Source organism: Eleutherodactylus coqui, chromosome 5 (assembly GCF_035609145.1).
Source record: "Eleutherodactylus coqui strain aEleCoq1 chromosome 5, aEleCoq1.hap1, whole genome shotgun sequence".
NCBI lineage: Eukaryota > Metazoa > Chordata > Amphibia > Anura > Eleutherodactylidae > Eleutherodactylus > Eleutherodactylus coqui.
In genome coordinates this window covers 257,346,448-257,371,385 of record NC_089841.1, presented here as the reverse complement: position 1 = coordinate 257,371,385, position 24,938 = coordinate 257,346,448, and the positions used below count along the sequence as shown (strand labels likewise).

General features: G+C 47.5%; 1 protein-coding gene across 4 annotated transcripts in view; it reads right to left on the bottom strand.

The window, feature by feature from the left end:
* Positions 1-15,838, bottom strand: part of LOC136628565 (disintegrin and metalloproteinase domain-containing protein 10-like) — a 121,136-nt gene extending 105,298 nt beyond the window's left edge. For all 4 annotated transcript variants that reach the window (XM_066604565.1, XM_066604567.1, XM_066604568.1 and 1 more), the window contains exons 1-3: positions 15,710-15,838; positions 8,632-8,782; positions 6,590-6,708 (exon numbers count right to left, since the gene is read on the bottom strand). In XM_066604565.1, coding sequence (XP_066460662.1) covers positions 6,590-6,708; positions 8,632-8,782; positions 15,710-15,803 — 364 coding nt within the window. In that variant the 5' untranslated portion in view covers positions 15,804-15,838. The remainder of the gene's footprint in view (positions 1-6,589; positions 6,709-8,631; positions 8,783-15,709) is intronic.
* Positions 15,839-24,938: the final 9,100 nt, after the last annotated feature.

The window sequence follows — 24,938 nt, the reverse complement described above, 5'->3', positions numbered from 1 at the left end:
GACGTTCAAGCCCTATACCACCCCCCTGCAGTGAGTGGCTGGCGAGATCAAGTGTCACCCAAGTATATAAATCGGCCTCTCCCGCGTCTCGCCACAGATGCATTCTGACATAGCTCAGGGAAAGTGCTGCTGATGCTGGAGCTGCTATAGGGAGAGTGTTAGGAGTGATTTTAGGCTTCAAGAACCCCAACGGTCCTTCTTAGGGCCACATCTGACTGTACTGTTGAGGCTGTTTTTTGCAGTGTTGCACATTTATTTATTTTTTCTGTATATCGGCCGTGCAGAGCATTGCGTCCTCAGTCTGCAGTAATTTTGCATACTATAGGGCCAGTAGTGCTGAGGCAGGGACAGTGAAAAACGTGAAAGACATATACTGTCTATATAGGCAGTGGGCTTTTCCCAAAAAATTTGGGCTAAAAAAATATATTTGGGCTGCCTGTGACCGTCCTGACTGTACTGCGTCTCCGCTGGGGGTAGTAGTCCTAATTAATACGCAGCCAGCTAAGTGTTACAGCAGGCTTGCGCAAAATTCTTTCCTGGCTCTGCGTTGCCCGTTACATCATTGCTGTCATCCTGTCCAGAGGGAAACAGTCTGCACTGCAGTAATTTTACCTAGTATAGGGCCAGTAGTGCTGAGGCAGGGACAGTGAAAAACGTGAAAGACATATACTGTCTATATAGGCAGTGGGCTTTTCCAAAACAATTTGGGCTAAAAAAATATATTTGGGCTGCCTGTAACCGTCCTGAGTGTACTGCGTCGCGGCTGGGGGTAGTAGTCCTAATTAATACGCAGCCAGCTAAGTGTTACAGCAGGCTTGCGCAAAATTCTTTCCTGGCTCTGCGTTGCCCGTTACATCATTGCTGTCATCCTGTCCAGAGGGAAACAGTCTGCACTGCAGTAATTTTACATAGTATAGGGCCAGTAGTGCTGAGGCAGGGACAGTGAAAAACGTGAAAGACATATATACTGTCTATATAGGCAGTGGGCTTTTCCAAAAAAATTTGGGCTAAAAAAATATATTTGGGCTGCCTGTAACCGTCCTGAGTGTACTGCGTCTCTGCTGGGGGTAGTAATCCTAATTAATACGCAGCCAGCTAAGTGTTACAGCAGGCTTGCGCAAAATTCTTTCCCTCTTGTCCAGAGGGAAACAGTCTGCACTTGGGACAAAAAAATCTATTTGGGCTGCCTGTGACCGTCCTGACTGTACTGCGTCTCTGCTGGGGGTAGTAGTCCTAATTCATATGCAGCCAGCTAAGTGTTACAGCGGGCTTGCGCAAAATTCTTTCCTGGCTCTGCTGTGCGTTCCGTAAGCAAAGTCAGCCTCGAACCACAGGCCAATAAGCGGCACATTTAATTACAGCGTTCTGTTTCTGCACTACTGGTAATACACCATGCTGAGGGGTAGGGGTAGGCCTAGAGGACATGGATGCGGGCGAGGACGCGGAGGCCCAAGTCAGGGTGTGGGCACAGGCCGAGCTCCTGATCCAGGTGTATCGCAGCCGACTGCTGCGGGATTAGGAGAAAGGCATGTTTCTGGCGTCCCCACATTCATCTCACAATTAATGGGTCCACGCGGTAGACCTTTATTAGAAAATGAGCAGCGTGAGCAGGTCCTGTCGTAGATGGCAGAAAGTGCATCCAGCAATCTATCGACCACCCAGAGTTCTGCGCCGTCCACTGCTGCAACTCTGAATCCTCTGGCTGCTGCTCCTCCTTCCTCCCAGCCTCCTCACTCCATTACAATGACACATTCTGAGAAGCAGGCAGACTCCCAGGAACTGTTCCCGGGCCCCTGCCCAGAATGGGCAGCAATGGTTTCTCTCCCACCGGAGGAGTTTGTCGTGACCGATGCCCAACCTTTGGAAAGTTCCCGGGGTCCGGGGGATGAGGCTGGGGACTTCCGGCAACTGTCTCAAGAGCTTTCAGTGGGTGAGGAGGACAATGACGATGAGACACAGTTGTCTATCACTCAGGTAGTAGTAATTGGAGTAAGTCCAAGGGAGGAGCGCAAAGAGGATTCGGAGGAAGAGCAGCAGGACGATGAGGTGACTGACCCCACCTGGTTTGCTAAGCCTACTGAGGACAGGCCTTCAGAGGGGAAGGCAAGTGCAGCAGCAGGGCAGGTTGGAAGAGCCAGTGCCGTGGCCAGGGGTAGAGGCAGGGCCAGACCGAATAATCCACCAACTGTTTCCCAAAGCGCACCCTCGCGCCATGCCACCCTGCAGAGGCTGAGGTGCTCAAAGGTCTGGCAGTTTTTCACTGAGAGTGCAGACGACCGACGAACAGTGGTGTGCAACCTTTGTCACGCCAAGATCAGTCGGGGAGCCACCACCACCAGCCTCACCACCACCAGCATGCGCAGACATATGATGGCCAAGCACCCCACAAGGTGGGACGAAGGCCATTCACCGCCTCCGGTTTGCACCACTGCCTCTCCCCCTGTGCCCCAACCTGCCACTGAGATCCAACCCCCCTCTCAGGACACAGGCACTACCGTGTCCTGGCCTGCACCCACATCCTCACCTCCGCTGTCCTCGGCCCCATCCACCAATGTCTTTCAGCGCAGCGTCCAGCCGTCGCTAGCGCAAGTGTTTGAGCGCAAGCGCAAGTACGCCGCCACGCACCCGCATGCTCAAGCGTTAAACGTGCACATAGCCAAATTAATCAGCCTGGAGATGCTGCCGTATAGGCTTGTGGAAACGGAGGCTTTCAAAAGCATCATGGCGGCGGCGGCCCCGCGCTACTCGGTTCCCAGTCGCCACTACTTTTCCCGATGTGCCGTCCCAGCCCTGCACGACCACGTCTCCCGCAACATTGTACGCGCCCTCACCAATGCGGTTACTGCCAAGGTCAACTTAACAACGGACACGTGGACAAGCACAGGCGGGCAGGGCCACTATATCTCCCTGACGGCACATTGGGTGAATTTAGTGGAGGCTGGGACAGAGTCAGAGCCTGGGACCGCTCACGTCCTACCCACCCCCAGAATTGCGGGCCCCAGCTCGGTGGTGGTATCTGCGGCGGTGTATGCTTCCTCCACTAAACCACCCTCCTCCTCCTCCTCCGCAACCTCTGTCTTGCAATCAAGATGTGTCAGCAGCAGCACGTCGCCAGCAGACGGTGTCGCGCGGCGTGGCAGCACAGCGGTGGGCAAGCATCAGCAGGCCGTGCTGAAACTACTCAGCTTAGGAGAGAAGAGGCCCACGGCCCACGAACTGCTGCAGGGTCTGACAGAGCAGACCGACCGCTGGCTTGCGCCGCTGAGCCTCCAACCGGGCATGGTCGTGTGTGACAACCGCCGTAACCTGGTGGCGGCTCTGCAGCTCGGCAGCCTCACGCACGTGCCATGCCTGGACCACGTCTTTAATTTGGTGGTTCAGCGCTTTCTGAAAAGCTACCCACGCTTGTCAGACCTTCTCGGAAAGGTGCGCCGGCTCTGTGCACATTTCCGCAAGTCCCACACGGACGCTGCCACCCTGCGCACCCTGCAACATCGGTTTAATCTGCTAGTGCACCGACTGCTGTGCGACGTGCCCACACGGTGGAACTCTACGCTCCACATGTTGGCCAGGCTCTATGAGCAGCGTAGAGCTATAGTGGAATACCAACTCCAACATGGGCAGCGCAGTGGGAGTCAGCCTCCCCAATTCTTTACAGAAGAGTGGGCCTGGTTGGCAGACATCTGCCAGGTCCTTGGAAACTTTGAGGAGTCTACCCAGATGGTGAACGGCGATGCTGCAATCATTAGCGTCATCATTCCTCTGCTATGCCTCTTTAGAAGTTCCCTGCAAAGCATAAAGGCAGACGCTTTGCGCTCGGAAACGGAGGCGGGGGAAGACAGTATGTCGCTGGATAGTCAGAGCACCCTCATGTCTATATCTCAGCGCGTTGAGGAAGAGGAGGAGGAGGTGGAGGAGCATGAGGAGGAGGGGGAACAGACAGCTTGGCCCACTGCTGAGGGTACCCATGCTGCTTGCCTGTCATCCTTTCAGCGTGTATGGCCTGAGGAGGAGGAGGATCCTGAAAGTGATCTTCCTAGTAAGGACAGCCATGTGTTGCGTACAGGTACCCTGGCACACATGGCTGACTTCATGTTAGGATGCCTTTCTCGTGACCCTCGTGTTACACGCATTCTGGCCACTACGGATTACTGGGTGTACACACTGCTCGACCCACGGTATAAGGAGAACCTTTCCACTCTCATACCCGAAGAGGAAAGGGGTTCGAGAGTGATGCTGTACCACAGGACCCTGGCAGACAAACTCATGGTAAAATTCCCATCCGACAGCGCTAGTGGCCGAAGACGCAGTTCCGAGGGCCAGGTAGCAGGGGAGGCGCGGAGATCAGGCAGCATGTACAGCACAGGCAGGGGAACACTCTCTAAGGCCTTTGACAGCTTTCTGGCTCCCCAGCAAGACTGTGTCACCGCTCCCCAGTCAAGGCTGAGTCGGCGGGAGCACTGTAAAAGGATGGTGAGGGAGTACGTAGCCGATCGCACGACCGTCCTCTGTGACGCCTCTGCCCCCTACAACTACTGGGTGTCGAAGCTGGACACGTGGCCTGAACTTGCGCTCTATGCCCTGGAGGTGCTTGCTTGTCTTGCGGCTAGCGTCTTGTCAGAGAGGGTGTTTAGTGCGGCTGGGGGAATCATCACGGATAAGCGTACCTGCCTGTCAACCGACAGTGCCGACAGGCTTACACTCATAAAGATGAACAAAGCCTGGATTTCCCCAGACTTCTCTTCTCCACCAGCGGACAGCAGCGATACCTAAACAATACGTAGGCTGCACCCGCGGATGGAAGCATCGTTCTCTATCACCATCAAAAATGGGGACCTTTTAGCTTCATCAATCTGTGTATTATATTCATCCTCCTCCTCCTGCTCCTCCTCCTGAAACCTCACGTAATCACGCCGAACGGGCAATTTTTCTTAGGCCCACAAGGCTCAGTCATATAACTTTTGTAAACAATGTTTATACGTTTCAATTCTCAATTGAATAAAGCATTGAAACTTGCACCTGAACCAATTTTTATTTTAACTGGGCTGCCTACAGGCCTAGTTACAAATTAAGCCACATTAACCAAAGCGATTAATGGGTTTCACCTGCCCTCTTGGTTGGGCATGGGCAATTTTTCTGAAGTACATTTGTACTGTTGGTACACCAATTTTTTGGGGCCCTCGCCTACATTGTAATCCTAGTAATTTTTAGCCCACCTGCATTAAAGCTGACGTTACCTCAGCTGTGCTGGGCACTGCAATGGGATATATTTATGTACCGCGGGTGGGTTCCAGGGAGCCACCCATGCTGTGGGTGCACAGGGAGTTGTAACTGCATGTGTCTACATGTAAAGAACCCCAGTCTGACTGGGGCCATGCAGTGTGGGCCGAAGCCCACCTGCATTTAACATAACATTACCTCAGCTGTGATGGGCACTGCAATGGGATTTATTTATGTACCGCCGGTAGCTTCCTGGCACCCACCCATGCTGTCGGTCCACACGGAGTTGTAACTGCATGTGTCCACTTCTAAAGAACCCCTGCCTGACTGGGGCATGCAGTGTGGGCCGAAGCCCACCTGCATTTGACATGACATTACCTCAGCTGTGATGGGCAATGCAATGGGATATATTTATGTACCGCCGGTGGCTTCCAGGGAGCCACCCATGCTGTGGGTACACATGGAATTCCCATTGCAGAGTTGTACCTGCCTGTGACTATTTATAAAAAAACGCGGTCTGACTGGGGCATGCAGACACCTTGACAGAATGAATAGTGTGTGGCACATAGGTTCCCCATTGCTATGCCCATGTGTGCAGCTCCAGATGGAGGTGGTACCGGATTGGATTTCTCATTGCTTCTGTACAGCATTGTGGGCTATCACCCCGCCCCTTTTAAAGAGGGTCGCTGCCTAGCCGTGCCAACCCTCTGCAGTGTGTGCCTGCGGTTCCTCCTGATGGCAGACGCACTTATAAATAGACATGAGGGTGGTGTGGCATGAGGGCAGCTGAAGGCTGCGCAGGGACAATTTGGTGTGCGCTGTGGACACTGGGTCGTGCAGGGGGGGAGGTTGGGCAGCATGTAACCCAGGAGAAGTGGCAGCGGAGTGTCATGCAGGCAGTGATTGTGCTTTGTTGGAGGTAGTGTGGTGCTTAGCTAAGGTATGCATTGCTAATGAGGGCTTTTCAGAAGTAAAAATTGTTGGGAGGGGGGGGCACTCTTGCCGCTATTGTGGCTTACTAGTGGGACCTGGGAACTTGAGATGCAGCCCAGCATGTAGCCCCTCGCCTGCCCTATCCGTTTCTGTGTCGTTCCCATCACTTTCTTGAATTGCCCAGATTTTCACAAATGGAAACCTTAGCGAGCATCGGCGATATACAAAAATGCTCGGGTCACCCATTGACTTCAATGGGGTTCGTTATTCGAAACGAACCCTCGAGCATCGCGAAAATTTTGTCCCGAGTAACGAGCACCCGAGCATTTTGGTGCTCGCTCATCTCTAGTCCTTATCTCTCTGAACTCTTATGAATATTGGGTTTTTGAAGCATGCACTGTTGATTTTTTCAGAGTAGAGGTGGACTATTTCTTACCTTTCAGTTTGCCTGAATATACAAATGAGAGGTCCATGGGAACGGTTGCGTCATCCGATATCACTTTAAAATCATCTGTGAACACACTTCTATCTCTACTTAACATCAGTTCAAATGTCCTGCATTAGGAGACAAATTTGCTTTTGTTAAGAAGACAAAATGATTGGTCAAAGTAGCTTAGTTTATCATCTTACAGGGGTTGTGTCTCGAAGACAACTGATGTCCACATGCCCTGTTACTGCATATAGATATGAGGACCAAGTTTAGAAAATTTATGCTTTACTTCTTTAAAAAAAAAATAAAAACTTGCAATAAGAATTTGCTTTGTGTTGCCATATTCTGACACCTAATTTTTTGTATTATTCGGGTGACACTGCTTTGTAAGAACTTGAATGTTTGATTTTTCTTACATTTTCTTGGAGCAAGGTGACCAAAAAACAATAATTCTTCAAATTACTATTTTTTTTTTACAGCATTCATTGTGCAGGAAAATAACAGGACATTTTAATTTATTTTATTGCCATTTTTTGTAAGATAATTTTAACCCCTTTGAGGACAGGCTATTTTTGTGTGTTAATTTTTTTCATCCTTGCCTTTAAAGAACCATAGCTTTTTAACATTTTTCCAATGACAGCCACATAAGGGCATACTTTTTGTTGGATAAGTTGTATTTTTTTTAATGGCACCATTTAATGAATCATATCATCTTTTGGACTATGATTTGTGCCAAAAATGGACAAAAGTGTAATTCTACAATTGTATTTTTGGGTTTCTTTTCAAGTGCCTGACTGGGCGAAGTCACTCCGCCGGCAGCTGCATAGATTCCTATGGGAGCCTATGCAAGCTGCCACAGAAGGCAGGTGGGAGGGAGGTTAGCAGCGTGACTGCTAAACTCCCCGCCCCTTCTCTTCTCCTCTCCGCCATTTGCTGCTGTTTATAATGGGAGGGGCGGGATGAGGTAGAGCTAAGCTCCACCTGCTCTGCCCCCTCCCATTGCTGGCTGCGGACAAGGGGTGGCTGCTTAGCCCCGCCCCACCTCACCTCTTTCCATTGAAAACGGACGGAGGGGAGGAGAGAGGAGGTGAGCCGGCGAGGGGGAGGGAAGGGAAGAGAGAAATGCTTCCCGAAGCCTCACGGCATTGCGGCATTTGCGTAATTGCGCCGGGCCCTTTGCCGTTCAGGCATTTTTAGGGTGCAGCGGGCACACGTAAAACACCTATGGCTGTGTAAATGGGCCCTGATTCAGTAGGATTACAGTTCTACCAAATTTATAGTCTTTTTATGTTTTACTACATTTTAAAAACAACAAAAACTTAAATTGTTTTGTATCAGCATATTCTGGCACTTTTTTTTCCATTAACAAAGCTGTATGAGGGTCTTTTTAGTGGAGTAAGCGTTTTTATTGTTGCCATTTTAGGGGCCTTTCACATGGGGCAGAATTGTTCCATAAAATGTAGCAGAATTTGCGTTTGTACGGAAAATTCCACTCCAAAACTGAAAATAGCACCATTCTGCCAACAATTCTGATTATTATGATACATACAACTTTTTCATCATATTTTATTCAATTTTTCTGGAAGACACAGTGACAAATAAAACACAATTTCAAGCTTTGCATATTTTTATGGAGTTCATCATGTGGGATATATCACATGATATTTGAATACTTCTGGCATTTACAGAAATGTAATTGACCACAGCATCTGAGGAGTTAAATTCCTAGGATCGAAGTTGTCTCCAATCCCTCAAGAGCAGGTGGGGGTCAGCTGTATAATGAAGCCAGCACCTGCTGCACATAGGGTTGTCTCAGCTCTTGAGCCCATGCCATATTTAACCTGCAAACATCCACCATACACGTATGATGGATGTCAGCAGGGGTTAAAAACATTTTTTCTACTATTTCCTTAAGGGCCCTGAACATACGATTGCTTCATCCCTTGTACAATGTAGTGCAATTTTTCAATATTGCAGTGTATTGTGCTTTTAGCATAATGATAAAAAAATACTATGATGGTAGGACTGGCATAACATAGACTTGTTACCTATTGTATCCAAATATGGCTAACTGTATTGGCCTTTGCTCCTGAAGCGTAGCTCTCTTCGATCTCAGGTGATCTTTATAAAGCTCATCCCTGTTATATGCAACCGTCTCATAGTATTTCAGAAATGGCCTGATCTTGTCTCCACTACATTCTATAAAACAAAATAGACAGATATTGGATATAGTCTAGATATCTGATATGGCAATGTAGCAGGTAAATTGATATATATTGGTTTATTTTGCTTAAAGGGGTTGTCCCGCGGCAGCAAGTGGGTCTATACACTTCTGTATGGCCATATTAATGCACTTTGTAATGTACATTGTGCATTCATTATGAGCCATACAGAAGTTATAACAAATTTTTCACTTACCTGCTCCAGTGCTAGCGTCCTCGTTTCCATGGAGCCGTCTAATTTTCAGTGTCTAATGGCCAAATTAGACGCGCTTGCGCAGTCCGGGTCTTCTTCTTTTCTCAATGGGGCTCCGTGTAGCTCCGTGTAGCTCCGCCCCGTCACGTGCCGATTCCAGCCAATCAGGAGGCTGGAATCGGCAATGGACCGCACAGAAGCCCTGCGGTCCACCGAGGGAGAAGATCCCGGCGTCCATCTTTAGCAGGTAAGTAAGAAGTCACCGGAGCGCGGGGATTCAGGTAAGCGCTGTCCGGTGTTCTTGTTTAACCCCTGCATCGGGTTTGTCTCGCACCGAACGGGGGGGCTGTTGAAAAAAAAAAAAACCGTTTCGGCGCGGGACAACCCCTTTAATGTAAACATTCATTTGCCAGAAAAGACAGACAGATGCAGAATATAGTTGATCTATTATACAAAATATCATACATAGATTTCCTATCTACAACATTTATGGCAGTCATCATAGCAAGACTTGTCATTCAAAACACAAACTATATCAGTCTGTTGGTGTACCTGCTACTGCCTTGGAATATTCACATACTTTTGAGTTAGGCCTTAGTCACACGGGCGTTTTTTCACGCGATTTGCGCATCGCATGACGGATGCGCATGCGCAAATCGCATGACCGGCGCCGAAAAATCGCCCCAAAAATCGCCCGAAAATCTGCTCCTAGCCGCGTTTCATTAGAAACGGGCCGGAGCTGTCCAGCGCATTGCATTCAATGGAGCCGGCAATACAGCCGGCTCCATTGAATGCAAGCGCTGCGGGCGAGTGTGGGATGAATTGTCGGGAAGGGGTTAAATATATAACCCCTTCCCTGCAATGCATCCTGAAAAGTGAAAAAATTAAAAAAAAGGATGTACTTACCTGCTCCCGGCAGCCTGAGATCCCCGCGGCAGTCCTGCAGTGGGTGTGAAGGGGGTGTGACTCAGTCACACCCATTCATGAATTCATGAATGGGTGTGACTGAGATCAGCCTCTGATTGGCTCAGGCTGAGCCAATCAGGGGCAAGCCTGAGTCACACCCCCTTCACACCCACTGCAGGACGGCCGCGGGGATCTCAGGCTGGCGGGAGCAGGTGAGTACATCCTTTTTTTTTATTTTTTCACTTTTCTGGATGCATTGCAGGGAAGGGGTTATATATTTAACCCCTTTTCCGACAATTCATCCCGCGCACGCCGGCAGCCCATTGCTTTCAATGGAGTCGGCTGTATTGCCGTCTCCATTGAATTCAATGGGCAAACATCGTTCTTCTCTGCCACAGCTGTTCTAGCTGTGGCAGAGAAGAATGATTTGTCTTCTATATGTTCTCAATGGGGTCGGCGCTGCTGCCGCCGGCCCCATTGAGCGCATATAGAGAAGAGAACAGGAATCGCAGATCGCAGATAGGTACGATCTGCGATTTCTGTTCTCTAATTTATCGGACGAGCGCATAAAAAGTGCTCATGTGTCCGATACCATTGCAAAGCAATGGTTTTAAAAAATCGCCGGACGCATGCGCAAATCGCGGCAATAAACGCCCGTGTGACTGAGCCCTCAGTGAGCATGGTCATGCGTTAATGGAACACATGATCAGTGGTATCTGGAGATATTTATCTGTGATCCAGTTCTTCATGAATGTAAAAAATTCTAATACGTTACACCAAAATGAACTAACAGAATTTTATATGCTTTTGGATGTGGCTTGTAAAACTGTGCTACAACTTACAAATGCACATAAAAATGGTACAATGCCTCTGCAGTGCCATGTATTAAAAGGAAGCTTTCCTACAAGTCAATGTCCTTATACGACTGAGAATATAAGTCAAAATCAAAGCCTTCCCCAGAAGGAAAAGATAACCATGTATGATAGGATGTTTCAGACAACACTTTGAGTATGTAGGATGAAGGAAGACAGCACTTTGGCGTAATTTTTCAGAACAAAAACATTATTTTAGAGAAATAGAGTAAATAGTAGTTTTGCTGATTATCACACTGGTTATTATATAAGCACAAGTTGTTTGAAAAGTCCATTTAAACGAGTTTTGCCAAAATGTCATACCTTTTTAGTATGCCCTATTGGGGAATATGAACATCGTACAGCAGAGTTCCCTATGCAAAACTCTCCTCTATGTCACAGAATGAAAAAACACTCAGTAAGAGCAGCTCTTGTCCCAGCAGATCTTGTACTGTTCTTTTATTACAGGACAGCTATACATGTAAATAGCAGTCATAAATACTACATTTTCCATGATGAAATGTCAGGCTAGCCACAGTTTCACCTAGCAAAATAAACAGTTTCCTGGGGGTGCCAAGACTCAGAGCCCTTCATTCTAAAAGCGGTTGGTCGTGTTGGGGACAAGAAGTGAAGGATACCTTCACACTGAGCAATTTTTCTATATCAGAAAATCAGCTGAGGATTTTGGTGCATCAAAATCTGCAATAAAATCTGTGTCGAAATCCAAAATTTACATGTAAATTTTGAGCTGGATGTCAAGTGCTCATTTGCCATTTGAAGAGGCAAAGTTCATGCTGAGAATACGCACCATAAATTAACATCCTGGGGCCTCGTTCACATGACCATATGCGTTTTTACGTTTACCCGCACGCACCGCAAAATCACATGAAAAAAGAATAGCCATAATCAAGTCCCAATCTTAAAGGGGTTGTCTCACGCCGAAACGTTTTTTTTTTTTATTCAATAGGCCCCCCGTTCGGTGCGAGACAAACCCGATGCATGTGTTAAAAAAAAAAAAGGGTAGTACTTACCCGAATCCCCGCGCTGCGGCGACTTCTTCCTTCTTCTTACTTACCTTAGTAAGATGGCCGCCGGGATCTTCACTGTGAGGTCCATTGCCGATTCCAGCCTCCTGATTGGCTGGAATCGGCACACGTGACGGGGCGGAGCTACAAGGAGCAGCTCTCCGGCACGAGCGGCCCCATTCAGAAGGCAGAAGACCGCACAGCGCAAGTGCGTCTAAAATCGCCAGAAGAGGCAATTTTAGACGGATCCATGGAGACGAGGACGCCGGCAACGGAACAGGTAAGTGAATAACTTCTGTATGGCTCATATTTAATGCACGATGTACATTACAAAGTGCATTAATATGGCCATACAGAAGTGCATAACCCCACATGCTTTCATGAGACAACCCCTTTAATTAGTGTTTTCTCGTCCATTCACATGGGCAGCGGTGTATCGCCAAAGAAATACGCTGCTGAGCGGAAATCACTTGATGGATGTAAAAACGAAAGCGCAAGTCATTTTCCCTATGGATTTTTTGGTGTACTATGAGGATGAGATCTAGATTATTGCTATTTATTGTTCAAGATGGAGTAACATTTATTGAAATAGTCTTAGAATGTTATTATTTGGATGTGTTCACACTTTTCATCCGCTGTGCAGAGGATACACATGCTAGCATCACAGTACTGTGCAAAAGTTTTACGACAATGTGGAAAAAATGCAGCAAAGTATATAAAAAAAAATAACAACCAGTAAACTTTTTTATCTGTACACAGGACATGTATGATATTTATATTTGTCTATCGATTTTGTGATATGTATCTTTTGCAATACACCATACACATGTGGCTAGCCCTACAAATTGTAATAGCGAGACTGGATTAAAGGGGGTTAATTAAGCTGACCAACCTTGTTTTATGAATATTTAAAAAAAAAAGATAATTTAGTTCTTAAACGTATCAATTTTTAATTACTATATAGTTTATAACTTTCATGAATGAAGATAGTAAAAGGTGCAGAAGAATTAGGTTTTTTTACCAAACAAGAGAAACAAATTTTTTAGAGAGAGATCGATATATCCTCTTAATTTTTTAATGGTGTTTTTTTTCTTTTTGCTGTATAAAAAACGTTGTCCCCAAATGTACATTTGGGTGTTTGTTTTATCACTGTTTGTTTGTCTCTTGTCAATAAAGTTGATTCCCTGCAGTTAGCACAGCTCTCTCTTGCAGTGATGTAATTTGCTTTATTAAAGGGGTTGTCCCGCGGCAGCAAGTGGGTCTATACACTTCTGTATGGCCATATTAATGCACTTTGTAATGTACATTGTGCATTAATTATGAGCCATACAGAAGTTATCAAAAGTTATTCACTTACCTGTTCCGTTGCTGGCGTCCTCGTCTCCATGGTGCCGTCTAATTTTCGCCGTCTAATGGCCAAATTAGACGCGCTTGCGCAGTCCGGGTCTTCTCCTTTTCTCAATGGGGCTCCGTGTAGCTCCGTGTAGCTCCGCCCCGTCACATGCCGATTCCAGCCAATCAGGAGGCTGGAATCGGCAATGGACCGCACAGAAGCCCTGCGGTCCACCGAGGGAGAAGATGCCGGCGGCCATCTTCAGCAGGTAAGTAAGAAGTCACCGGAGCGCGGGGATTCAGGTAAGCGCTGTCCGGTGTTCTTTTTTAACCCCTGCATCGGGGTTGTCTCGCGCCGAACGGGGGGGGGGGGTTGAAAAAAAACAAAAACGTTTCGGCGCGGGACAACCCCTTTAAAACGCATGTTGCACTTCACTAACAATTGAAACATTATCCAAATGAAATGCATGTTACATTCCATTCTGAATACCATGTGTTCAACGTCTAACCCACCCACAGCACAACCCTGAAAATAATGTCACAACAACTGACCTGGCGTCTGACATGGAATAAGAAATCTAAGTAAGTATATATAGACTTGTTATTATGCTTGAAAAAGACACTTACTAACCCTGAAAGGCATTGCAACTTTTTTCCGTATACGGACTTTTCAACCAATTAGCTATTTGGGCTAAACACTCCTAATTTCCCCTATCCTTTGAGCGTGGAGCTTTTTATTTTTTTCCCTTTTTTTCCTGATTATTTGTGCCCACTGAGGACCAGGCTGTGCCTCCAAAGGGGTCTCTCGTCCGACACCAGGTGAGTCCTCTTCTTTGAATGCACTTATATAATCATGCACTCTTTACTTATGCATTTTAACTAAGACATATTACAAGGAGCTGTTCATTTGTATTCTATTTAGAGGAAAGAAGCTTTCTACACGGACACATTTGGGGGTTCTTTACTGTAAGAGCAGTGAGACTATTACATAGACAGGTGGAATACAGAAAGACAAAAAATACAAAAGTTACAGAACCACGGTTACATAGTAATCAGTTTATGGAAACAATAGGGGTGCGGGTCCTGCTCCAACGAGCTTACATACTACAGGTAATGGGGTGATACAGAAGGTAAAGGGCTGGAGATGTGCACGGTATGGCGAAGATGTGCACGGTATTGCGGGCTGGACATTTAGCCGTGTGACTTCAGAATCAGTATGACTGCAGGGGCAGTTTATGATGGCTGGCAGGGATTGCAGTCAATAGGTCAGGGAACGTTATCAGGCGGAGTACAGGGGGGTTTGTTTAGGGTATGCGGTATGCCTCCCTGAAGAGGTGCATTTTTAGAGCACGCCTGAAGTTCTCCGAGTCCTGGAATGCCCAGGTAGCCTTTGGTAGTGCGTTCCAGAGGACCGGTGCTGCTCTGGAGAAGTCTTGGAGGCGGAAATGAGAAATTCGAATTAAAGGGGCGCTCAGTCTGGTTTCGTTAGCAGAGCGGAGAGCCCGGGCTGGGTGATGGATTGAGATGAGGGAGGCGATATAGGGGGCGCTGCGCTGTGGAGGGCTTTGTGCATGAAGGTAGTGAGTTTAAATTGAATTCTGTATTTGACGGGCTGCCAGTGCAGTGACCGTCACAGGGCAGAGGTGTCCAGTAGCGGCTGGACAGGAAGATGAGCCTTGCTGCTGCATTTACGATGAATTGGAGAGGGTAGATAGATAGATAGAGAGATAAATAGAAAGAGAGAGATAGATATGAGAGAGAGAAACAGGTATGGGATAGATTGATATGACAGATAGATAGATATGAGAGACAAAAAAAGGTGGATAGCAGATACGAGAGCGAAAGATAGATAAAAATGAGAGAGAAAAATAGTTATGAGATAGATAGATGGATAGATAAAAGAGAGATACATAGGAGAGAGAGAGAGAGATATGAGAGCGTTTGCCAAACATTTGTAAATTAACACCATAAATTAATGGTGAGGGGGCTCTTGGGTCCTCCTAGTTTAGGGGCTTCACAATTGTGACCCCTATTGCTACGCCACTGCTCAAGGGAGGGTGCTGCAAGTCCAGTCTATGCCTCAGATTGTCTGTGCGCCCCCTTGGGGATGGGGATCCTAGGCAGTTACCTAGTTTGCCCCATCCCTCTAATATTGGTCCTGCCCTGCAGAATTCCTTCAAAAACTGGCTGCAAGAGTGCCTAGAAGAATTGATGCCGCTTTGAAGGCATAAGGCAGTCACACCAAATATTGATTTGATTTAGATTTCTCTTTTGTTCAATCACTTTGCAGTCACTATATATTGAACCCTGCTAGTAACATAATTTTACAGTATTTATGATATCTATAACAACTAACTACTGGTACAAATTAGTACAAAACATTTTAATGCCATAATGTTTTTCTTGAAAATAAGCATTGTCCCATTGCTCAGCAGGCTATTCCTAGGCCACACTGCAGAGAGAAAGCATGTTGTGGATTATTAGACGTCCTACTTACTGACTGCACTGTCTTTACGTGAGAGTTTAGAAAGTCGAACAGAACAGAGCAGGTTTATAGAACATCACATATACTGTGTAGGAAAAAGAAGTATTCTTACCTATTAGCAAAAGGCTCATGGGTATCAGGAATAGTAGAGTGCAGAGAACTGACAGCATTGTTAGCTTGCAGTGTCGTGCACCCCGCTCCGGCATTTCCTCCTGGTGAGAAGGAAGTACACTGCCGAGCCCTCACCTGCACATGCATGGGCTTGCTTGATTTCTCAAGAGTCATACATGCAATGAGTTATTCCTCTGCTAGTCACGGAATAAGGAATGTTTACATGTCTTATTAAACTAAATTATGTATAGAAAAATACATTGTTGTTTCTAATTGTTCATTTTCCTGCATATTACTGTATTTCCTGTATGCTTATTACTATGTGTAGAACTTCAGATTTCAGTGGTTGAAAAAGATGGTCAAAGAGAGTCAGCCAGAGAGCACTCAGCAGGGGGATTGTTCTCCTCTCAAGAACAAACTATTCTAAGGCTGGCTTTCACGACCAGATTCCTATATACTTTTTGTTTTTCACTCACACTTGCAGAAATGAATTGCATATTCTGCGAACGGAGATAAAAATCACAGCATGCTCTGTTTTGCTGCGGACTCCGTGGGAACAATCTCCATCGAAGTACATGGAGGCTGTCCAACCAGCAGCACTAAACGATGGTGCAGGAAATGCAAATATTGGGAAAAAAAACTCTGTACTGCGCATGACCAACGACGGGTTGCCATGCTCATATACAATGCAGAAATCACAGGTACGCTGGGTCACCAGTCAGCTTCACAGCCGGGGACACCAGACCTGATCCTATTTACAGCTCAGATGTAGTGGCCCAGAATATCATCCTGGTCCCCTCCATAAATGTCATACATGTTTGCCCTATGTAGATGCACTGTGCAAAGCTTGTCCAATTTCAGCGTCTAATCGCCTGATTAGACGCGATTGCACAGAAAGGTCTTCTGCCTTCGGCTCGGTCCGGCACGAGCGGCATTCTGGCTCAGCCCCTTCTACACGTCATCGCGTAGCTCCATCACATGTGCTGATTCCAGCCTCCTGATTGGCTGGAATCGGCACACATGACGGGGTGGAGCTACACGATGATGCGTAGAAGGGGGCGGAGCCAGAACGCCGCTCGTGCCGGACTGAGCCGAAGGCAGAAGACCCTTCTGTGCAATCGCGTCTAATCGGGCGATTAGACGCTGAAATTGGACGGCACCATGGCGACGGGGACGCCAGCAACGGAGCAGGTAAGTAAATAACTTCTGTATGGCTCATATTTAATGCACAATGTACATTACAAAGTGCATTAATATGGCCATACAGAAGTGTATAACCCCACTTGCGATCGCGGGACAACCCCTTTAAGAGCGGAAAAGGAGTTCTGGTTCGAGTCCATCTTCTGGAGTTTCATTTGACCTGAGTGCTATCACAGAGCCACATGGAAGCACCTTTAGCTTCCATGTAGGTGAAGATGAAGGAAGAAGAGCAATATCCTGTAGAGATTGGAGCGTGGATGTGAATGGAGTGAGCCTATAGATCTGCTAGAGGGAGAGCAAACCCTAATAATTCAGTGTCGAGGAACCCGTAGTAATTCACACTACAAGCTGTTCCTGTGCGGCCTTCCAGAGTCAGGATCACCGCACAGAAGTACGTTTATTAAGTTACACACCTGCTGTGCGGAGTGTTTATTATTCAAAGCCTTCCTTTAAGTAATTGCCTGAGTGTCTGTGGAGTGACCCCTGCCCCCCTTCTTCCTCTGGAGTGCTCCCAACCTAGGAGCGGAGTCATACAGATAACGTGGACTGTAAGCCCGGTTTCATCCTGCTTATCCTCCGTGGCCTCTGTGCTATAGTCTCCGTGCACTTAAAGAGGTTGTCCCGCGCCGAAACGGGTTTTTTTTTTTCAACCCCCCCCCCCCCCCCCGTTCGGCGCGAGACAACCCCGATGCAGGGACTTAAAAAAAAAACAGCACAGCGCTTACCTGAATCCCCGCGCTCCGGTGACTTCTATACTTACCGGTTGAAGATGGCCGCCGGGGTCTGCTCCCTCCGTGGACCGCAGCTCTTCTGTGCGGTCCATTGCCGGTTCCAGCCTCCTGATTGGCTGGAATCGGCACGTGACGGGGCGGAGCTACACGGAGCTACACGGAGCCCCATAGAGAACAGCAGAAGACCCGGACTGCGCAAGCGCGTCTAATTTGGCCATTAGACGGCGAAAATTAGACAGCAACCATGGAGACGGGGACGCCAGCAACGGAACAGGTAAGTGAAAAACTTTTTATAACTTCTGTATGGCTCATAATTAATGCACAATGTACATTACAAAGTGCATTATTATGGCCATACAGAAGTGTATAGACCCACTTGCTGCCGCGGGACAACCCCTTTAACAGAATTGTACCTGTGTTGCCTTAAATACTTAGTTGTAAAGTTTATATTCTCCAAGTAAAGTTATACCAGGCCCTAACCGTTCCTATGGACCCGAGGTACGATACACAACTCTGCATGTTATTTTCTCCACTGCGTAGCATACTGGTGTGTGGGAATGGTGGCAATGACAACAATTACCCCCATCATCTCGTTTATTGCCATTTCCTATTCTAGGGGTGTCGAATGCTGCGTGCAATCCTACTCTGGCATTGGCTGCGTGTCATCCTTCCCGGACAAGGAGCCAGTAAGTGCTGCCGTGATAAGCCAACACTTATCCCTCCCAGCTCCTCACATAAGTCAACTGTCTGGGGTCATCAGCCCTCACTGGATTAATTGAGTGAGCTGGCTGGGCGTGGTACTTCCTGCTAGCCAATCTCCTGGGTCTGTGCTCACATTTCTGTAGCAAAAGTATAGGCAGACCCCAGTAACATTTCTGTAGCAAAAGTATAGGCAGACCCCTGTAACATTCCTGTAGCAGAACTATAGGCAGACCCCTGTAACATTTCTGTAGCAAGAGTGTAGGCGAACCGCTGAAACATTGGTATACCAAAAGTATGGGCGGACCCCAGTAACATTTCTGTAGCAAAGGTATAGGCAGACCCCAGTAACACTTCTGTAGCAAAAGTATAGGCAGACCCCTGTAACATTTCTGTAGCAAAAGTATAGACAGACCCCAGTAACATTTCTATAGCAAAAGTAAAGGTGAACCCCTGAAACATCGGTGTACCAAGAGTATAGTCGGACCTCAGTAACATTTCTGTACCAAAAGTATAGGCAGACCCCAGTAACATTTCTGTAGCAGAAGTATAGGTGGACCCCAGTAACATTTCCGTAGTAAAAGTATAGGCGGACCCCAGTAACATTTCAGTAGCAAAAGTATAGGCGAACCCCTGAAACATTGGTGTACCAAAAGTATAGGTGGACCCCAGTAACATTTCTGTAGCAAAAGTAGCAGTAACATTTGTGTAGCAAAAAGTATAGGCAGACCCCAGTAACATTTGTGTAGCAAAAAGTATAGGCAGACCCCAGTAACATTTGTGCAGCAAAAAGTATAGGCAGACCCCAGTAACATTTCTGTAGCAAAAGTATAGGTGGACCCCAGTAACATTTCTGTAGTAAAGGTATAGGCGGACCCCAGTAACATTTCAGTAGCAAAAGTATAGGCGAACCCCTGAAACATTGGTGTACCAAGAGTATAGGTGGACCCCAGTAACATTTCTGTAGCAGAAGTAGCAGTAACATTTGTGTAGCAAAAAGTATAGGCAGACCCCAGTAACATTTGTGTAGCAAAAAGTATAGGCAGACCCCAGTAACATTTCTGTAGCAAAAGTATAGGCAGACCCCAGTAACCTTTCTGTAGTAAAGGTATAGGCGGACCCCAGTAACCTTTCTGTAGTAAAGGTATAGACAGACTCCTGTAACATTTCTGTAGCAAAAGTATAGGCAGACCCCAGTAACCTTTCTGTAGTAAAGGTATAGGCGGACCCCTGTAACATTCCTGTAGCAGAAGTATAGGCAGACCCCTGTAACATTCCTGTAGCAGAAGTATAGGCAGACCCGTGTAACATTTCTGTAGCAAGAGTGTAACCAAACCCCTGAAACATTGGTGTACCAAAAGTATAGGCGGACCCCAGTAACATTTCTGTAGCAAAAGTATAGGCAGACCCCAGTAACATTTCTGTAGTAAAAGTATAGGCGGGCATCAGTAACATTTCTGTAGCAAAAGTATAGGGCGAACTAAGTAACATTTCTGTAGCAAAATGTATAGACGGACCCCTGTAACATTTCTGTAGCACAAGTATAGGCAGACTCCTGTAACATTTCTGTAGCAAAAGTATAGGCAGACCCCAGTAACATTTCAGTAGCAAAAGTATAGGCAGACCCCAGTAACATTTTGCAGCAAAAGTATAGGCGGACCCCAGTAACATTTCTGTAGCAAAAGTATAGGCAGACCCCAGTAACCTTTCTGTAGTAAAAGTATAGGTCATAGGCGAACCCCTGAAACATTGGTGTACGAAGAGCATAGGCGAACCCCAGTAATATTTCTGTTGCAAAAGTATAGGTGGAACCCAGTAACATTTCTGTAGCAAGAGTATAGGCAAACCCCTGAAACATTGGTGTACCAAGAGTGTAGGCGAAGGCCGAAAAAATTAGTGAGAAAACAGTATAGGCGAGGGCCAGGAAAATTGGTGTACTAAGAGTACAAGTGCACCCCAGAAAAATTGCTCAACCGCGAGGGCAGGTGAAACCCATAAACATTTTTTAAAGATATAGCTCGCTGTTGCTTAATTTGTAACAGAGCCTGAAGGTAGCCTTGTGAAAAAAATTGGTTTCTGTTGAAGTATCAATACTTTAGAAACTTTGAAAATTGTAAAAAAATTATAAACAGAGCATTTTGGGCTGCAGAAAAATTGGCAGTTCAGCGTGATGACATGCTGTTTTAGGAGGAGGAGTAATAATATCCGAGAGTGATTGACAAAGCTAATTCCCCCTTTTTTGTGGTGATAGAGGATGCTTTTTTCTCCTGTTGCAGCGAAAAGAATCATTAGGTTCCGCTGCTTTCCGCCGGTGGAGAAGAGAAGTCTGGGGAAATCCAGCCTTCGTTCATCTTTATGAGTGTAAGCATGTCGGCACTGGCAGTTGACAGGCAGGTACGCTTATCCGTGATGATTCCCCCAGATGCACTAGACACCCTCTCTGACAAGACGCTAGCGGCAGGGCAGGCTAGCACCTCCAGGGCGTACAGCGCAAGTTTGTGCCACGTGTCTAGCTTTGACACCCAATAGTTGTATGGAGCAGAGGCATCACGGAGGATGGTGGTACGATTGGCTGCATACTCCCTCACCATCTTTTTACAGTGCTCCCTCCGACTCAGCCCTGACTGGGGAGTGGTGACACAGTCAGGCTGGGGAGCCATAAAGCTGGCAAAGGCCTTGGAGAGTGTTCCCCTGCCTGTGCTGGACATGCTGCCTGATCCCCGTGCCTCCCCTGCTACTTGGCCCTCGGAACTGCGTTTTCTGCCACTAGTGCTGTCAGATGAGAACTTTAGTATCACTTTTTCCACCAGGGCCCTGTGGTATTGCATCACTCTCGTACCCTTTTCCTCTTCGGGAATGAGAGTGGAAAGGTTCTCCTCCTACCGTCGGTCGAGAAGGGTGTACACCCAGTAATCCGTGTTGGCCAGAATGCGTCTAACACGAGGGTCATGGGAAAAGCAGCCTAACATGGAGTCAGCCATGTGTGCCAGGGCCCCAGTACGCAACACATCGCTGTCCTCACTAGGAAGATGACTTACAGGATCATCCTCCTCCTCCTCTTCAGCCCATACACGCTGAACAGATGAGAGGCAAGCAGCATGCGTACCCTCTGCTGTTGTAGGGCTGGGACGGCACACCGGGGAAAATAGTGGCGACTGGGGACCGAGTAGCGCAGGACTGCCGCCGCCACCATCATGTTTTTGAAAGCCTCCGTTTCCACAAGCCTGTACGGCAGCATCTCCAGGCTGATTAATTTGGCAATGTGCACGTTTATAGCTTGTTTGTGGGGGGGGGTGGCGGTGTATTTGCACTTTCGGTCCAACGCTTGTGTTAGCGACAGCTGAACGCTGCGCTGAGAGACATTGCTGGATGGAGTGGAGGACCGTGGAGGTGAGGGCTTGGGTGCAGGCCGGGAGGCGTTCGTGCCTGTGTTCTGGGAGGGGGATTGGATCTGTGTGGCAGGCTGGGGCACAGGGGAAGAGGCAGTGGTGTGACCCGAAGGCAGTGAATGTCCGTCGTCCCACCTTGTGGGGTGCTTGGCCATCATATGCCTGTGCATGCTGGTGGTGGTGAGGCTGGTAGTGGTGGCTCCCCGGCTGATCTTGGTGCAACACAGGTTGCACATGACTGTTCGTCGGTCGTCCACGCTCTTACTAAAAAACATCCACACCTTTGAACACCTAGCCCTCTGCACGGAGGCTTGCCGTGGGGGGGTGCTTTGGGAAACAGTTGGGGGATTCCTCACTCTGGCCCTGCCTCTACCCCTGGCCACTCCACTGCCTCTTCCAAGCTGTCCTGCTGCTGCACTTGCCTCCCCCTCTGAAGCCCTGTCCTCAGTACCGTATAGAAAAGCGCAAAACAGCACTACTCCATGTAGTATCCTGTTCTGTATATATCATGAGCATAGGTACTATTGTCAGGCTGTCTGTGTATCAGCTTGCATATTGTTTGTGAGATTGAGAGTGGGATAATTGGGTACATATTGGGTATTATGAGCTGTATGGAGTATGGGATATTCCCCTATACCCATGTTTAATGTGCTGATTATGAGATACATTTAGTAATAAAGCTTTTGGATTGACTTTGGTGTCAGCTGATTTTTACCAATAACGTTATACCGATATATACCTCTCTGAGATATAAACATCTTTATTGGATGCCTCTTTCAGACATTTTTCCACTCTGGATATATTATTTATTTGAGGAATGCCATATCTAACCTCTTTTGGCCCTTTATAATAATCTTATAGGTGATTAGCATATGCGATGTATACTACTTTGTAGTGTACATCTAGTCGACCTTTATGTGGTCTAATAGCCTCTGAAGTTATGGGCAAATTCTGCGGGTGGCAATATAGGTTCAGTATGCTAGACTATGTAAGAGATTTAGATAACGTATAATAATAATAATAATAATCTTTATTTGTATAGCGCCAACATATTCCGCGGCGCTTACATAGACAGGGGGGAATACAGAAAGACAAAATACAAACATTACAGAACCACGGTTACATATAGTAATCAGTTGATGGAAACAATAGGGGTGCGGGTCCTGCTCCAACGAGCTTACATACTACAAGTAATGGGGTGATACAGAGGGTAAAGGGGCTGGAGATGTGCACAGTATGGCGAGGTGGAGAGTGAGCGATGCTATACACATAGACAATGGTCAGACATTTAGCCGTGTGACGGCAGAAACGGTGTGACTGCAGGAGCTGTTTATGATGGCTAGCAGGGATTGCAGTCAGTAGGTCAGGGAGCATGTTATCAGGCGGAGTACAGAGAGGTTTGTTTAGGGAATGCGGTATGCCTCCCTGAAGAGGTGCGTTTTTAGAGCACGCCTGAAGTTCTGCGAGTCCTGGATTGCTCGGGTAGCCTTTGGTAGTGCGTTCCAGAGGACCGGTGCTGCTCTGGAGAAGTCTTGGAGGCGGGAATGAGAAGTTCGAATTAAAGGGGCGCTCAGTCTGGTTTCATTAGCAGAGCGGAGAGCCCGGGCTGGTTGATGGATTGAGATGAGGGAGGCGATATAGGGTGGCGCTGTACTGTGGAGGGCTTTGTGGATGAAGGTAGCGAGTTTGAATTGAATTCTGTATTTAACGGGCAGCCAGTGCAGTGACCGGAAAAGGACAGAGGCGTCCGAGTAGCGGCTGGACAGGAAGATGAGCCTGGCTGCCGCATTCAGGATGGACTGGACAGGGTAGAGTCTGGTGCAGGGGAGGCCGATCAGCAACGAGTTGCAATAATCAAGCTGGGAGTGGATGAGGGCGACAATAAGCGTTTTTAACGTCTCCACAGTGAGAAAAGAGCGGATTCTTGTGATGTTCTTGAGGTGCAGCTGACATGTTCGGGCCAGAGATTGGATGTAGGGGGCAAAAGAGAGATCAGAGTCAAATATGACCCCAAGGCAGCGGGCGTGTTGTCTAGGAGTTATGGTGGCGCCACACACTGAGATGGAGATGTCAGGATGAGGTCGGTTAGTGGAGGGTGGAAATACCAGTAAGTCAGTTTTAGAGAGGTTTAGTTTTAGGTAGAGAGAGGACATGGTGTTAGAGACAGCGGACAGACAGTTAGTGATGTTTTGGAGGAAGGGTGCAGAGATGTCACGGGCAGAGGTGTATAGCTGGGTGTCATCAGCGTACAGGTGGTATTTGAGGCCAAAACTCCTGATGGTTTGTCCAATAGGGGCTGTGTAGATAGAGAAGAGAAGGGGGCCAAGGACCGAGCCCTGGGGGACCCAAACAGCAAGGGGAAGAGGAGGGGAGGTAGAGCCAGCAAAGGAGACACTGAAAGAGCGGTCAGATAGGTAAGAGGAGAACCAGGAGAGGGCAGTGTCCTTTAGGCCAATGGAGCGTAGCATACTGAGGAGGAGTTTGTGGTCAACAGTGTCAAACGCTGCAGAAAGGTCGAGGAGGATCAGTAGGGAGTAATCGCCCCTCGATTTGGCTGTCAGTAGGTCATTGGATACCCTAGTAAGGGCAGTTTCTGTCGAGTGTTGAGGTCGGAAGCCAGACTGTAGGGGGTCTAGGAGAGAGTTCTCTGATAAGTAGCTTACAAGGCGGGAGTAAACTAGGCATTCTAGTAGTTTGGAGATGAAGGGGAGGTTTGAGATGGGTCTGTAATTGGCAGCATCAGTCGCGTCCAGAGTCGGTTTCTTTAGCAGTGGGGATATGATGGCGTGTTTGAAAGAAGAGGGAAAGATGCCAGAGGTCAGAGAGAGGTTGAATATAGTGGTGAGATGGGAGATGACCACTGGGGAGAAGGAACGGAAGAGGTGTGAGGGGAGAGGGTCGCTAGCGCAGGTGGTGGGGCGAGCAGAGAAGAGCAATTTGGAGACTTCTTCCTCTGTCGCTGGTCTGAGTACAGACAGTGAGCAGGAGCTAGATGCAGTGCTGACAGGACTAGGGTCAGGGCTAGTCTGGGATTGGGAAGTTATTTCCTGACGGATGTCGTCTATTTTCTTTTTGAAGTAAGCAGCCAACTCTTCAGCACTGAGATCCGTCACTGGAGGCTGCGGTTTTGGGCTGAGAAGGGAGTGAAAAGTATCAGAGAGCCGTTTAGGGTTGTGCGATAATGAGGAGACTAGAGAGGTGAAGTAGACTT